Raw genomic sequence first — 18,284 nt, 5'->3', positions numbered from 1 at the left:
GTATGACTATGCAACTGGTAGGTCATTTATATAAACAAACATTCAAGCCTGCAAACCTACACACCTCCAGCTCTACCAGGTCGAACACGGTGTCCGGGATCCCGCTCAGCATGAAGAGGTGCAGCTCTAGTTTCTCCTGCGAGTTCTTGGTTATCCTCTGTCGGAGTTTCTCCAGAGTCCATTCGTTGTTCAGGTTGAGCTGTCGCAGTTTGTTTTCGCTGACCTCCGACAGGAACACGGCGAACCGCTTCGAGTACAGCGGGTCGTACTGGTCGATCATGTGCAGCATGAAGGCGAAGTCGTTCTTCACGTCCGGGATGTCACTGTAGCTGCTCTCCTCGCGGATGGACTCGAAGGAGTAACGTTTTAGCGAGCGGCTGATTATCCAGTACAGCGTGTACATGCAGATGAGGCCGTAAACCACCACCAGACTGATGTAGAAACAGGCTAGGATCTTAAACAGTGTGGCCAGAGGATGAGCGCAGTGGTATGTGCGATAACCTGTCAGACGCTCGATGTCCACGGTGCAGGGCACGCTGAACGTGATGAAGTGAACGTAGTACATGGTGTAGCAGAAGATAATGATGAACTGGATGACTTTGATGATTATCTGGCGTATGTAAAGGCGGTGAACGATGTCGCCCTCCTCCACGTGGATGCGGAACTTCTTAACCTGCAAAAAGAGAAGGATGAGATGATATACTGATGATATATTGATATACGAGATCATATTTGGGCTCTGTTTCAAAACCTAGTGAACCACCATGCTGTCTACTACCTACACAGACAGCTTCATAGAAGGCATTCTAGCCGAAATAGATCTACATAAAGGATTTAATGTGTTTAATGTGTCACAAAATTAAAAAAAATAGCGGTTAATAATTACTGGGTAAAATATAATAAATATAAATACATATATAATAACATTTATCCACATTTATCGGCCTAAGTTTAAATAAGTATGCTTTATTTATTAGTATTTAGAGAGCAAGTATACATTTTGAATATATAATTATTAAATGAATACTAATATATAGATATTTACTTCATATTTAGCAATACTTTTCAGCATTGGATAAAATAAATATCTATCTATAATAATAATAATAATAATAATAATAATAATAATATTCAGCAATAAATGTTTTTAGCATTAGATGAAATAAGTATATTTTATGTATTAGTATATGAAGTAAGTATAAATGTATATATTAAATTAATACTAATATATAGATATTTACTTAATATTTATCAATACTTTTCAGCATGGGATAAAATAAATCTATAATAATAATAATAATAATAATAATAATAATATTCAGCAATACATATTTTAGCATTAGATGAAATAAGTATATATTATTTATTAGTATATTAAGTATAAATGTATATATTAAATTAATACTAATATACAGTTATTTACTTAATATTTAGCAATACTTTTCAACATACATACATATGTCTATGAGACAGATCTTTATACATGAAGACAAATGGGCTACAAACAAAAGAAAACTGTTAGGGCCTCCCACAGGAGATCGATCATCGCTGTTTCTTTGTCATTCACACCAATCAGTTTCTATGGGCCATAAACCTATATGGGCCATTCAGTTTCTATAGGCCATACATCTGTATTGGCCATTTGTTTCACACCTTTATAGACACAGATAGAGTTGATTACTTCTGAACCACAAATGTAAATGCATCTGACTAAAGTTAACTGAAAATACACATAGGGCCCTATCTTACACCCGGCGCAATGCAGCGCCAAGCGCGACGCAAGTGTTTTTTGCTAGTTTCAGTCCGACGCAATTATCATTTTCACGTCCTGCGCCTCGTTGTTTAAATAGCAAATGCATTTGCGCCCATTTGTGTGCCCATGGGCGTGCTGGTCGAACAACGAGGTGTGTTCTGGGGCATTATTGGAGCATTGCTATTTTGAGGAACAGAAATAGACTGAGCCATTGACCAACTGAACCCTGCTCTAAAGTCAATGCCACAATTAAATTTTTTTGTTATTTAAAGAGCGCGTTAGTAATGTGCGCCTATAGGCGGATCCACAACGCGCGTACACTCTGCTTATTAAACACACAGGGACGCACAGCAGCACACAAACATGCAAAATATTTAAAATAAAAGGATTACAATGTAAACGATTATTATTGTGTTCATTAAGATATGGTGGAATCCGGCTTGTCCCGCAGATGATCTGCTTGCGCACAAGCAGATACGTTTGCACTCAGACGCGTTCATTCTTTTAATTTAATTTAATTTATATAATTTAATTGATACATTTATTTATCAATATATAAATATTTATTTAGTAATATTTATCTATACTTTTCAGTATAGGGTGAAATAAGTATATTTTATTTATTAGTATAGAAGTAAATATACATTTATAAATTATAAATATATTTATTAAATACTAATATATAAATACTTATTTATTAATAAATAAAAATATTAATTTATAAATTAATTTTATTTATTTGTATATATAACAATACATTCAAAATATAACTATTTTATTAAATATATATATATAAATACTTTTTTTTTAAGCATTGGTTGAAGTATATATTTAATTTATTATTATATGAACAGAGAATAAATATCTAAATCATAAATATATTTATATTTAAGTATATTTGTTGCAATGCAATTCTAGGATTGCCCTCTCCACTAATGCTGCCTTCGAATTTAACTAAAAGAAAGCATTTTGGAGGAATAAAGGAACAGCCTTCTCATCTGGAGTGCGTTATCTTCATCTTAAAATGCTACTGACTACAGAGGCATTTCACTAGGTTTTGGAACACAGCTTTGACTCGAGACCAGCCCTTAAATAAAGCATAAGCACACACCTTCTCAAACAGTGCCTTGGCCTGCTCCCCTTCCTTCTTATCCAAGACCCCCGTCTCCGAACGGTCCACGATGCCCTGCTCGATCCGGGACTTGGTCCTCTGCAGCATCGGGACGCTTGCTTCCACATCCTGGTCACTCAAGCTGGAGGCTTTCTTATCCATGGAGCCATTCATCTTCCCAGCCGGCTTTGGGTCGCTCTCCTCCACCACCGTCTCAGACAGCGCGCGCGTCGTCCACGGCGAGTCGAAGCATTTCAACAGAATGGAAACGAAATGCTCCAGCTTGGAACTGGTCCGTGGGAACTTAAACCAGAAGTTACTGCACGCTAGAAAAATCAGGGTGTGCAGCAGCACCAGATACGGGAAGTACTTTGCGAACCAGTGGAGCTTGTTCTCGTAACACACAGCGTCCACGTAGTTGTACTGGTGCCTGTCGAGGTCGTACTGGATGCCCTTCGGCTCGGGGTTGAGCGGCACGCTGACGTTGAGCTGTTCGCAGGTCTGGTTGACGACCCATTTGCATGGCAGGCAAATCATCTTGTCCTGCGTGACCTGCAGCGTGCCACCGAACACTGCGATCATCAGCATGACGATGGAGATGTAGTCTGTGAACACGTCCCACCATGGCTTCAGAATTCGATACGCCGGCTGTGTGTCAGCAAAGTACCGCAGCTCAGTGATGGGAATCATGACAGTTTACCTGAGAAACAGAGAGGCAGAGTGAAAAATAGGCAAAAACTAGGCAAATAATAATAATCAAATCAAATGCTCACGTCATTTCTACCTAAAATATACTGTATATATTTTGAATAAGGTCATATCTTTCTCAACTTTTTTGTAAAAGGTAATTTCTACAATAATAATAAAAAACACATTTTGTAAAAGGTCATTCCTAAAATAAAATAAAAAAAACAAATAAATATTTTGCATAGGCAGGTTCATTTCTAAGCATTTCATATCATGCTCAACTTTTTTGAAATAGGTAATATTTACCTAAAAATAAAAGAAATGAAATAAAATAAATAAACAAACATTTTTAAGCCTTTCATATTATCAGCCTTTCTCAAAGACCTTAAATTAAAATGAATAAGTGTATAAATAAATCAAGTATAACGCTTAAGGTCATTTCTACCTATAGATAAAATATAATTAATAAAAAAACAAACATAATGAAACCTTTTTTCTTTTTTTTTGCACTGTGACATTATTTTCATGACAATTAATCACATTTAACTCCCTTAAAGAAACATTTTTCCCTTTGGAATGACATGTACCATTAAGATGTTAATTTAAAAAAAAAAAAAAAATAAAAAAGGTATATAGTAATCAGAAGAAAGTAACAGAAGAGGCCATTTCGATTTCATGTTGAATATCTCCTGAAATCTCCCTAAACTGTGTGAGAAAAACACGTGTTATTTAATGACCTTTAACCTTGTTCTGTCTGCTGCCCCTTTCACTTCACACACACACTGTGTTTCACTTTCCGAGCCTGTAATTTATCCCTCTGTCTTTTTCTCACAGTATCTGGGAGTCAGAGCTCATGTCCTGGATGCAGGAAGTGGCTGAAATGAGTCAGCAAAACATCTTGTGCTGTGCGTGCTTGTGGGAGTACAGTTACACAGGACAAAAACACACACACACAAGCACACGAAATCATAGTTGTAGCTAATTTTAGCATTCATTTCAGGTGCATACGACGCATGCATTTCTGCCCAGAGGTTTCTGTATGGGGACTGACACAACATCAGCTCAGAATGAACAACAGCTGCTGTCTGCTGTAGTCTAAACAAAACGTGTGTCCCAAATCACAGTAAACAGGATGCCAAAATCACCCTGATGAAATCCTATTTCTGGTTGCACTTTGCATGACCCATTCATGTTTTGAGCGTTCCTCAAAGGTTGTGGGTTTGATTCCCTGGGAATGTAATATGTATGATTAATAGACACTGTGAAATTTGAATGCAATGCAATCTCTTTGGATAAAAGCATCAGTCAAATACATAAAAAAACTAATTCCTTTTCAGCTAATATTGCCCAGTACCCACAATTTTAAATTGTGTCAATATTACACTGGATTTATTTAATTATAAATACAGTAATACTGCGTTGCAATTTATTTATTTTCAGCATGGCACATGATCCTTCAGAAATCATTCTAATATAATGATTTGCAGCTCAACAAACATTTCTGATTATTATCAATGTTGAAAACAGATGTGCGGTTTATTTTGTGTTATTTTTTTTACTGTGATTAATTGTTTCAGGATTCTTTGAATAGAAAGTTCAAAACAACAACAACATTTATTTGTAACATAAATCTTTTGTAACATTATAAATATTTTTACAGTAAATTTTAATCAATTTATTATGAAAGTTTGTTTCCGCCACAGAATAAAATTCCAAATTTTTATCTCACAATTTTTTCCAGAATTGTGAGATATGAACTTTTTTTTTTCAATTTTAACACAATTTTAAATTTCAATTCTGAGGATCAAAATTTCCTCAAACTCAAAAAATGAGTTTTTATCTCACAATTATGACTTTATAACTTGCAATTGCAAGTTTATATCACAATTCTGAGAAAAAAAGTTAGAATTATGAGATAAAGAGTCACAATTACCTTTTTATTTTTTTTATTCAGTGGTGGAAACAAGCTTCCATAATTTATTGCATCCTTGCTGAATAAATGCATTTAATAAAAATCTTAGTGACCCCAAACTTTTTGAGCGGTAGTGTATGAACCTAAAAAAAGCATGTATATAATAATGATTCTATAAAAGTAATAAGAGACTTGTAATGTAGCTAAATGTTTACTTGTAAACGGTATGACGCACCGTATATTGACAACACTAAAGAAATACATCATTTTAGTGCATAAGCATGTGAATTAGGACACAGACACATGACTATATGATTATGAAACCTCCGGATGATTGAAAGCTAAAAAATGAATGATTCACATTAAAGGACGAATGGACACTTTACCCATACTCCAGAATGCCAAAGCACCATATAGTATATGACTCAAGCGCTACATTTAATGTTATACGAAAGCCTTGTGTAAGTAACAGATCAAAATAAAAAGGGGAAGAGAGAGGAAGAGGAGGGGCGGGAGAAAAAGAAAGAGTTTATTATCTGGGGGAAAAGGCTAATGGGAGCGAAGAGAACAAGTGAAGGAGATGAACAAAGAAAAAGCGTTTTAATAAGGCATCCAGACAGATAACTCGTAACTTCCCTCCCAAAATCAATCACTCCAGCGTTTAGACGACCACAGACACCAAACAAGCGTCAGTGTAGGCCGTATGCGTGCACACATCAAGAGTCTGGAATCAGTGACTCAGTATAAATTGAGAATCTATACTTAGGCTCGGAAAGGCTGGGAATTTTCCGTTTGGCATTCAGGAGCTGGAGTGAAAATGCAGAAAAGGCCCCAGCAATTGTTTACTGAGAGACCTTGTAAAAATTCCACGTTGGGCTGAAACGACTCCAAGTTCCTAGAGCACCTCCGTTTCAAAACATCCTCACTGGGAATATACAACATGGTCAAAGATGAGATGCTTTAAAATATTATATTATGTTGCTAAATTAGTTCAACTGCCCAAAGCCAGTTGGCTGCATTTACAGAAATGCAAATATATACCCATTTTTAATACGAAACACCCCCTCTACGCAGGGCCCCTTTAAGGGTTATTATGAGCCAATTAAAACCTGGTTAGATTTGCATTTCTAGAGCTCTAGAGGTGTGCTATTACTTTACTAAAAGAGCAGAAAACTCTCATAAGCTCAAGTAATTTATAGACTTGAATGTCACTATAGGCTTTTGATTTAGGCTAGTAAGAGTTAGCTTTGGGAATCAAAAATCGACTCCATTTCTGGAACTGGATACTTGTTATAAAAACCGACAACCGTTGAGTTGTTGTCATGTCAGAGGGTGGGGAAGGGGTGCATTTGTTTAATTGAGTAAACTTACTCAATTTCTTAAGAGTGTGTTAAATATATTAATAATATTTGAATTAAAGGGGTGGTATAATGCATTTTTCGCAAGATGTAAAATAGGTCTCTGATGTCCCCAGAGTGTGTATGTGAAGTTTTAGCTCAAAATACCCCACAGATATTTTTATATAGCATGTTAAAGTTGTCACTTTTTGAGGGTGAGCAAAAACGCACCGTTTTGTGTCTGTCCCTTTAAATGCAAATGAGCTGCTGCTCCCGGCACAGGGGGCGGAGCTTCAACAGCTTGCACTCACACAGACACACACTGAAAATTTCAAACACTTTTAGCCTTTTATGTTCAAACCGGAGTCAGAAAATGATGGACTCAAGAAGTGACAACATGTTGAAGCAACAGGACGTTTCTGAATGGTTAGTTGATCAATTTATGTAGCTTATGTGTAGTTATCTTCTAGTCATTGATTAGCATATTCTGTCTTGATAATCTATAAATTGTGTTCTGGGGGCGGGGTTTATGTAAATTTTAGGGTTGGTGATGTCACTAACCCGGGAGGAAGCTTGTGTAGTCTATACCAGCCGTTTGTTGTAGTCCTTAAAAAACTATTTCTTTAAAAGCAAATATCTCCCTTTGCTTTGAACTTTGAGTGTTGTAACTTTGCAGATGTTGTTTATGCTCAAACAGCAACATTACACACTAACTAAAGTTAGAAAAGTGAAATCATAATCAACCACCCCTTTAAGTAATATTTGTGGTTCTTGAAACAAAGATCAGTTTAATTCTCCATTCTCAAATATTTTGATAGAAATTTCACAAATATATTAAGTGTATTTTAAATAAATACACTAATTTAGTCAAATACTAAATGCTTTTAGTGAAAAAAACAGAAATATAACTCAATTTTAGACAACATTAACTGTTTTTTAGTCAATTATTTTGGGATGTTCAACTCAAACTATCAAGTAAATGATATTCAGAGATTTTATTAAGTTATTAAAGGTATAGCGGAGGATCTTTCCGAATTTTAGATAAGTCCCGCCCTCTCCACTTTTTGAAAAGTTTGATTGATTCACCAGAATGATTGACAATTAGGAGGACCAATAGTATAGGGTATCCACCCGGAAGTAAAAAGATCCTCCGCTATACCTTTAAAGTTAATTATTACTGTGATATTTACTAAGCCACTGAATTATTTTTTAGAGAGTAGCAATATGCTACAATCGTGCTAAAACTAAAAACCCTACAGCAATTCCTTCTTGGCAACTACTCACAACACCCTATTTACATTAACGCCTCCTTATCTCCAAAACACACACTGTCTGAATATTCACACACAATTCACACAAAGATAAAAACACATACTTACACTCTACAACCAACCATTCACACATCATTCACATGCTCCATAGACAAATAACCCACAAACACCATAGTTGCTTGTTACAGTCCTGTATAGAAAAAGATTGATAGACACACTAAATAATATGCACTGAAGAAGAATATAACAATTGTAGGACAAAATCCTTCATTTGGTAATATAAACACCTGAACAACAGAAATAAATCACATAAAAGACAATAACTTAAAGGAATAAATAATTCACCCAAAATGACAATTCTCTCCACATTTACCGACTCAAATGACCCTAATATTATCTTCATTCCCCATTTCTTTACTGTATAATGAAGGATACAGCTTACTTGAGTTGTCAAGCTCATAAAATGGCAGAAGTGTAAAAGTGCACTTGTGCACTATATTTAAGAATTTTACTAATTTTACTAATGTAATTTGCTGCTAGTTTTCCTATCCATCAGTTATTATTCAAATTAATACACAATTCAAATTATGTAAATAATGAGGGAATTCAATTTTTGGGTGAAATAATCCTTTGAAAAACAAAATGCACAACTAAATGTGTCTCAGTTGAAAGTCTATTAACAATTAACAAACACAAACCTTTGTACATACACACCACCTCTTTCTTCTTAACAAAGTTTACTAAACTTCAAGTATTTCAAAAGCGTCTTTTAAACAGACAATTTCCTCATATCCTTCAGAAAGTAGACAGAAGATGCCGTGTGTGTGTGTGTGTGTGTCAGCTTCTTAATTTTAGGAGAGATTGGAGACGTGTTGTTTTAACACAAGGCCGTGTGTGAGTGTGTGTGTCTCCGTCCGGCTCACACCGTCTACTGATCCAGTCTAGACCAGCACTAGTCCATGAAACGTCTGTTCCATCACAATAATCTTTGACAATGCCATGCAAGTGCACACACACACTCTCCCCATTTATCGTGTGCTTGCTTGAGATAAAAGCCTCTTTCTTTGAATGTAATTATACGCGACATTTTCCTCAGCCTTCAGGCTTTCACACTAAACACTCCATTCCTCATCATAGTAACGAGGGTGATACTTCATAATACCTCAATTCTTTCCCTCATGATGTAAATTAACGTTATAAATACTTTCACAAAGTTAGCAGTATTGACTTCTCTCATAACCTCTAGAAAGCAATGTCATCTAGCTGAAAAAGCACAACAGCAGCAGGAAAGCTAGAACAAGCTACTAAGAGCGAAACTGTGTTCTCGATGTTTGTTCCTTCTTCTCTGAATCTGAACATTATGTCATAATAACAGACCGTTAGATTTATGTGCAGATTTCTGTGCTCTCCCGAGTTGCTACGATAAATACAGGACAAGATATGGTTGATTCAATATGATATAATTCACTGTGAGACATCTAGATCAGATTATGACAGATTGTCTTCTAGTGGAACTGCAAAAACCTTCTAATGAAACATCTTGATCACTAAATGTGAAAGAACTGTTTATTGTTCCACAACAAAATGTTTGCCTCTTAAACCTAGAGTGTTCATGTCATGAAGATATCTTTGAAAATCAAACATGGAGATGAAAAATCTGCTTGCGTTGCTAAATGCTAAACATTCCATAATTACCTTGGCAAGAAGTTCAAAAGACTACCTGTGAAGTTTTTAAGTTGGCTCAACTGGAGAGAATTAGTTGATTTACCTTAAAGGAGTGGTTGATTATGATTTCACTTTTCTAACTTTAGTTAGTGTGTAATGTTGCTGTTTGAGCATAAACAACATCTGCAAAGTTACAACACTCGAAGTTCAAAGAAAAGGGAGATATTTGCTTTTAAAGAAATCGTTTTTTAAGGACTACAACAAACGGCTGGTAGGGACTATACAACATTCCTCCAGGGTTAGTGACATCACTAACCCTAAAATTTACATAAACCCCACCCCCTGAACACGATTTATAGATTATCATGACAGAATATGCTAATCAATGACTAGAAGATAACTACATATAAGCTACATAAATTCATCAACTAACCATTCAGAAACGTCCTGTTGCTTCTACATGTTGTCACTTCTTCTTGAGTCTCTCCATCTTTGTCTGACTCCGGTTTGAACATAAAAGGCTAAAAGTTTTTGAAATTTTCAGTGCATGTCTGTGTGAGTGCAAGCTGTTGAAGCTCCGCCCCCTGTGCCGGAAGCAGCAGCTCATTTGTGATGTCTCTTTATAAAAATATCTGTGGGGTATTTTGAGCTAAAACTTCACATGCACACTCTGGGGACATCAGAGACTTATTTTACATCTTGTGAAAAAGGCATTATACCACCCCTTTAAAAAGATGAGTGTTATTTTTTTAGTGGCTGGTTAGATTAATCACATCAATAACTGCATTTGGAACTACCAAGTTAACAAGAAAATAAAGGCAGAGAGAAATAGGTTTGTTTTCTTTCTCCCAATGTTGGTTTGCTGTGTCCAATTTCCAATTTGCATATTTCTATGCTCACATAAATGTATCATATATATATATATATATATATATATATATATATATATATATATATATATATATATATATATATATATATATATATATATATATATATATATATTATTTAGAGAAAAAAAAAAAACACAGCACATTATAGACCATCAATACTGGAGCTCTCTACAACTATTCTGACACTTTCATGTTATTGACATCATATTATTGACAATAGCTCATGACTGTCTCTGACCTGTTTTAACTGTCATGTGCAGGACAAGTATGGTAACCCATCCATATGGTAAACCCTCTGCATTTTAGTGCAAAGTGAACACACACATTTGACTGAGACAACCGGGGAGCGAATCAGTGTTAGGTGACTCTCTCAAGGGCACCTAGAGCTGGGCGATTTTTTCCCCTAAAAAAATCTGAGATTTTTTTATAAAAAACTCGATTTACGATTCGATTCGATTTTTCTCCCCCCATTTAAAACAAAATAACTGTGAACTGTAAATATATTTTAAAAATATATATATTTATTGTATTTAATTAAAGTGCATCAACATAAAATTGCAAAGGCAAACCCTTTCTCTAACTGAAAAGTCACTGTGCAGTGTGCAACAAAGATTGTTAAACATCCAAATTATTTATACTGTATTTGGATTGAGTTAATAAAACAACAAAAAATCCTGAGGTAACTCTTATGCCTGGTTCAGATTACACGATTTTTTTGTCTGTTACGATAGTCACTGTCAGATTACACGATTTTGACTCCTAAAAATCTTGTCATGTCGTGGACAAGAAACATGTCAGACTACACGTTGTTTTCCGACCAGTCATCGCGAGCCGTCTCACACACTCATTCACTCGCACATATAGGCTACACAAGGTCACTCACATAGCCTACACACTCACTCACTCACTCACTCGCACATACACACTCTCTCTCTCTCTCTCTCTCTCACACACACACACACACACACTCGCGCACACACAGTCACACACACTCACTCGCTCACTCACTCGCGAACACACACTCTCACTCACTCTCCCTCACTCACTCACTCGCGCGCGCGCCGTCGTCGTCGTGGAGGACCGTTAAAACATTAAACATGCTAGTCTTTTTGTCGTGATGTTGTGAAGCATCGAGGGCTGCGCCGCAGGGAGCGTTCTACGGAAACCCTGAAGGAAGATTTGGCGAATGCAAAATGTATGTATTGGGAGAAAAAAAAATCTAAAAAATCGATTTTTTGAAAATATGAATCGATTTGACCTACCAACTCGATTTTTAAATCAAATCGATTTTTTTCCCAGCCCTAAGGGCACCTCAGTCGATTCCTGCCGGTATTGAAAATCGAACCCGCAACCTTCGGGTAACCAGTCTGACTCTCTAACCATCAGGCCCCGACTGCCCCTTATTACATGCTTTCAAAGCCTGTGAGTGAACACATGAAACAAACTCTTCTTCCGCACAACATTTTATCCTGAGTCCCGTGAAATGATCCAGGTGTGTCTCGCAAACACACACACACACACATCCACACAAAGGGTCTGTTGTTTAACTCACTCTGTTTAGTTTCCTCAAGGGCATACTGTCCCCATCTGCTGCAAACGGCTGGTATTAAAGAAGGACATCACCCAAACACACACTAGACTAGTGCATCATCTCCATAACCATCACCACACTCTGTCCTGTCAACAAAAGAGCTGAACAACACACTGAGATACAGACAGAAATGAGGTTTTAAAGGGGTCATGAACTGGCTTTTTAAAATGTTTATATTGTTGTCTGAGGTCAACCTATGACGTTCGCTTGGTTTTTACATTCAAAAACATCAAAATGAATAAATAATAGGCTATTTTCTACCCTGGTTTTGAGCCTAGCTCCTGAAACGTTCGTTTTTTATGGGCGAGCCGCATTGAAGACTTGGAAGTAAACGCCCACTGCTATGATTGGATAACAGTTTTGCATATTATAATGAGTTTCATGTAATGTGTGAATCGGTGGGCGGGGCTAAACAGGCAGTGTTGAAGTAGGCGTTGATCATCTTCTACGGAGGCGGGGTTCATAGATCCCCGCTTTGAAAAACCTGTGGTTCGCTGTGCCTGGTGTCAGTAAAAGCTTTTATTGGACTAACATGAAAGTTTTCAGTTCTGAAACTTACAGGATATTCTTATAGTATGATGACCTCTTATATGTCAAAAGCTCAAGGAAAATTTGATCTCTCAGTTCATCACCACTTTAACGTGTCACATTGTCATGCTGAAATCCTATGGCTTCACTCACAATGATCCTGAAATAAATGCTTGCTATTTCTCGCCACTAATTAAAACTAGCATGCCAGAAAGACTGACTTCCAGTGCTAATGATGGAGTTCTAACCACTCAAAGCAATTAAATGTGCACTTTGGTAGAACACCACACTTTCAGCAATGGAAAGTGAAATAAAAAGCTCTATCTGTGGATGGCAATTACCACAGATAACAATTTGGACTGATCTCTTAGTTTGTAAAAAACAAAACAAATGCATTTACAGTAAAGGGAGTCTGTAGGACAAGGCATTACAGAGTCTCTGAGAACTCAGGAACCTGATTAATTTATCAATTAATCATTTAGAGTGGTTTTGAGAGCTGGAATAAACCAATTCACTGAAAAGATCAGAATCAAAAGAATGATTTTGAGAAGAACCATGACTATTTCTCCCACAAACATGCCAAAGAGAGCAAGGGCAGATCTGGAGATTTTCAGTGAACAATGACCTAAATGGTCTGTTCTGTTCCTCACAAAAAGCACGTTTTTAGTTCTAATATTCCATCCGACAGCCGGCCTAAGTGTTTGACGGACGTGACAACGTGTGTGAGAAGTAAACCATGTTTGATTTTTGGGGTAATTAATTATCAAACGAGCTGGAAACATTCAAAATGTTTTTTATTATACTTATTTTACGGAATTAAGTTGATTTTGTGGCTTAAATAAATTACATGTTACTCAGAAACACTTGTTTGTTGACATGTTTGTCTTGTCAAAAAAGTTACATTCAGATGTCGCAAATTCATTGACTTTTGAAAATCAATTAAAAAAATTGTTTTAGCAGGAAAGGAGGGATTTTGAAGCACAAAGTTGTTTTTAATGTCTCTTATAAAAAAAATTCTTATTTAAACCCATGAAAATGTAGATCATGTTGTGAAAACATATTTATATTTTATCTATATATATAAAAATCTATTTTTAGAATTTAATTAAATGTTATATAAATTATATATATATATATATATATATATATATATATATATATATATATATATATATATATATATATATATATATATATATATATATATATATATATATATAGATATATAGATATAGATAGATAGATAAAACATTTATATATTTTATTAATATAAAATTGATATAGCCAGAGTCACTGAGACCTCGAGAACAGGAGCAATCTGATTTGTGAATTAATCATTTTAAGAACTGGAATACACCAATTAAGCAAAAGATCTGAGTCAAAAGAACAAATCATTCCCAATCAGACATCAGTTTGTATTTGTGCATTCACTCTGTTGTTCTGATGCATTTGACTCTTCCACAGATGCTAGGAAAGGGCATTTGGTGAGTTAATGTGGTCATAGGTCTTGTGTGTGGCGTCCCACAGACATGCAGGCTTTGGGTTTTACACCCCACACTGCAGTCAATTACGGGTGTGTCCTGCTCAAATCAACCCTGCTTCCTGGAACACGTTTGGCCTGCTCCAGCTAACAAAGACATCTTCACACACGTTGAGGAAAAACATCAGGCCTGCACTTGTTCAAAACACACACATCTCTCGCCTCAGCCTCAGGATTTAACCCTCATCCATGTTATGGGGCAAAATAGACTAAATAAAAGTAATGCAAATTATGTTAAAACAGTCCATGATACATCTGTGCTATTTTCTGAAGTGATAAGGCAGCTTTGTGTGAAGAACAGACCCTCTCAGTTGCATAATGGTGGTACACCTATTCTGAGGTTTAAACCTGTGGCCAACAGGTTACTAGCCTACATTTTTAACCGCTAACCCACAACACACCCAGCAAGGAGTGTCCCAAATCATTCTATTACTACAGTAACTGGAGAAAAACACTTGTATTTTTATCTCTAGCCTTAATTGGTCTGAGTGGCAGTATAATCAATATCAGGATGTAATCTAAAGGCAGGGTTTCTTCCAATCTGTTATATGCCATGGACCCCAAACATGATCATTCTCATGCAAGGGACCCCATCCAAAAATAAATAAATAAATAAATAAATAAATAAATAAATATATATATACACACACACACACATATATATACATATATATATATATATATATATATATATATATATATATATATATATATATATATGTGTGTGTGTGTGTGTGTGTGTGTGTGTGTGTGTGTGTGTGTGTGTGTGTGTGTGTGTGTGTGTGTGTATAAAAACCCAATTTATACTGTGAAAATATGTGTACTTTTATATTGAAAACATTTAGTTTCTAACTCACTATGGTACTGTTCTGTTTCAATAAGTAATTTAATTTTTTACTTTTTATTTTTTCTATATATTTTAACAATTTTGTAATTTATTTTAACAATTTTATTTATTTTAATCAATTTTATTCAGTTTTCTTTGAAATAAAAGCCTTATTTATTTATTTTACACTGTTTTTCTCTGAACTTTTTTTTGCATGGACTCCCATGCAGACCCCAGTTTGAAAACCCCTAGTTTAGGGGGCCATATTCAATTACATGAGATGTTATATTAATAAGATCAGATCCAGATCCAAGCACAGCAAACACGCAGTGGACAGTGAAAAACCACAAGCACAGAAACACAATAATTCCTTAATTTATAGACTAACTCAAGACGCACAAAGTTAAGCGCGCACACAGTCCTTGGCCTGCAGTTTAATGGTTTTCCGTGGGTGGAAAATTAAAGCTTGTCTTGTTGGTCTCCTAAAAGCCTTTTGTGTTGTCAAACACACCCTGAACACACACTCAACCCTCTGAGAAACACACACACACATCCGGCGCAACTCACCGGCCTCGTTACTGAGTGGATCTCTGGCTCCTGTGGCGCATAACTGATACATGTCTTTCCTCCGGTCCACGATCCACAGCGGCAGCCTCACACACTCCGCAGCCCGAGGAAAGAGTTGAGGAACGCGGCTAAGCCACGCCCAGGAATACGCGTCAGCTGGACCTCCCGGGATGCGTCTGACTCAAATCCTACTACAGCGAAGGCTCGGCTCATGAATATTAATGACGTAACTTTACGTTGAACCGTTAGGCCAATCCTGATTGGCTGAGAGAAACTCCGCGGGCCTAGACTGACTGTGGATTGACGAATCAATTCAATTTAAAAAAGCCTAATTTGCATGACAAAAGGGTAAAGAGCAAACAGAGCCAAAAGCATTGCGAAGTTGTTCAATTATATAGTAATATAAAAAATAAATAAATAAAGTAAAGAAACTTCAGCATGAAAAAAAAGCAAAGAAAAAAGATAGTATTATTTCAAAATCTCTGAATCATAAATTATGATTCCGATTGCCATTGCGAAAAATGTATATTTTTATACATCTTATTTATAATACATATAAAATAATATATATTTTATTTACTTTATTTATAGCATTTATTATTTATATAATAATTATTGATATATCTTAGATATTTTTGCTAACCTATGATATTTATTTTGAGTGAGTTTTATATCATTTTAAATATAGCCTAATATAAAAATACATATTTTACATATCTTATTTATAACATATTTATACATATATTGTATTTATCATTTATATAAAATCTATATAGTTAAATATAATCTTATATGATTCTATAGAACTGTGTTTCTGATCTTTCCAATTTTACAAATCTAAGGTATTGTTGTTAACCTGATATATTTCCTTTACATAGTTTTATATAAATTTACAAGCGATTTTTAAAAAGAGAATGATTTAATGTTGTGTCTAAAATGTATGGTCCTCTTCTTTAATGATCAAATATAATTTGAAGTAAAGATAGCTTACTTAGTTTTTTGACTGTTTTTACATATATATTTTTTTCTTCTTTCTGAAATTTTGTAGAGACAATTTCCAACATTAAATAACATAAATAAGGTATGAAAACTGTAATCGTGCATATTTAATTACGTTACGTGACGGACACAAAAAGAACGTGACGTCAAAATAAGTAGATTAATATTCATGAGCCAGACCTTCGCCATAGTAGGATTTGTACTGCGGCGCGAGCGGGCGCGTTCACTGGTGCTGCGCAGATACCGCACACGCGGGCGTGACTTTGACGCAGGGTGGAGCGGACGGTGCAGACGATCCTTGTGAGATGAAGGTCGTTTTGCCCGTTAACTGTAACCGAAGAAACTGTCGCAAGACACAGACGCGCGGGAAGCCAAGAAAAGTCACAACTGTTGAATAACGGAAATATGACGTTGCTATGACATCATAGAGTTCTCCTCATCAAAGGCAAAATGCAGAGCCATAGAGAGAAAGAGTTGCGACACTCTTTGATGTCGCCGCTATGGCTGTCACGTGGTTCATGTAAGCCCCAATAGTTCTAAAACATACGCTGGCTGTCATGTTCTTCTATGGGACAGACAGCAGCGATTGCATTATTGAACGGTAAATATAAAATAAAACACACCCCAAGTACTTTTTCAGCTGTTATTGCATTTTGTTAATGTCAGTTTTGCATTTGGAGACAAGTTTTAGGCTATATTTTTGGAGGGAAAAGCTTAGTGTTCATGTTCTCATGTCTTTAGTGGCTCTAACTTAACTTTTCCATATCATTCATCTGATGATGGACGTCTCATGATATTTATTTTAGCACAACTGGGCTGTATTAGGCTATTGATTCCCGTGATTTTGCTTATAAATTTTGATTCAGCCATTAGCCTACCTTCGTGATTACGCAAAGAGGTCTGCCGTGGCGGTCCGTTCAGAGTTCGCTCAAGCTAGCTCACTTCTTCTGATGAAAGTGACCACCCCCAGGACCACAACGTGAAACATTATAATGTTAAGACTAAGAATATTATTTTAATATTAAGCCATACACATTATCAAAACTAACAGATTAAAAACGAATTTATAAGCATTGCTGATACAAATGAAGGTTTTCAAATAAACTATTTTTATTAAACAATGACAGACAACAAAAATGTGTGCTTGTGTGAACAAGAAAAACAAAAACCAGGGGCAGGTGATCCATGAAACAGACAGGACTGGTGATGGCCATAACAATCCTAGAGGTCCAGCATTGTTCTCACAAGCCGCTTCACTCAAGACAATAAAACATAATGAAAAGTTAGTATATCCCCAAAAAAATAAATTAAATAAAAGTTGCTATAAAGGTGGCAGCGATTCATTACCGAACTCTTAACTGACGTTAGCTAAGTTAGCAGGCAGTGCTTGAAAATTGGTTGAAACAACTAACATAAAATATAAATAATTACGCTGTGCATGTACAAATGAAGACCAGTATAAGCATCGCAAAGGGCCTCTGATACAAAATAGACAGTTGACAATTCAAAAGAGGTCGATATTTCAACAACTTAACTCTGGAACAACTCGACGCGCAGCAATGTAAGTGAATGGGGTCCAACGCCAAAATGACAGTGTTTAGAAC

The 18,284-nt window shown here is 35.8% G+C and overlaps 1 protein-coding gene across 3 annotated transcripts in view; it reads right to left on the bottom strand.

The window, feature by feature from the left end:
- The window catches only part of lrrc8aa (leucine rich repeat containing 8 VRAC subunit Aa), a 31,431-nt gene extending 15,584 nt beyond the window's left edge, over window positions 1-15,847 (bottom strand). Inside the window, exons 1-4 of one of the 3 annotated variants that reach the window (XM_081390143.1) lie at window positions 15,682-15,786; window positions 12,182-12,321; window positions 2,865-3,564; window positions 65-673 (exon numbers count right to left, since the gene is read on the bottom strand). In XM_081390143.1, coding sequence (XP_081246269.1) covers window positions 65-673; window positions 2,865-3,554 — 1,299 coding nt within the window. In that variant the 5' untranslated portion in view covers window positions 3,555-3,564; window positions 12,182-12,321; window positions 15,682-15,786. Of the gene's footprint in view, window positions 1-64; window positions 674-2,864; window positions 3,565-12,181; window positions 12,322-15,681 lie in introns of all 3 variants that reach the window. The other 2 variants (XM_081390144.1, XM_081390142.1) reach the window with 2 other exon arrangements.
- Window positions 15,848-18,284: the final 2,437 nt, after the last annotated feature.

Source organism: Scardinius erythrophthalmus, assembly GCF_964197995.2.
Source record: "Scardinius erythrophthalmus genome assembly, chromosome: 17".
In the NCBI taxonomy this organism is placed as follows: domain Eukaryota; kingdom Metazoa; phylum Chordata; class Actinopteri; order Cypriniformes; family Leuciscidae; genus Scardinius; species Scardinius erythrophthalmus.
This window is presented reverse-complemented; position numbering and strand designations above follow the sequence as displayed.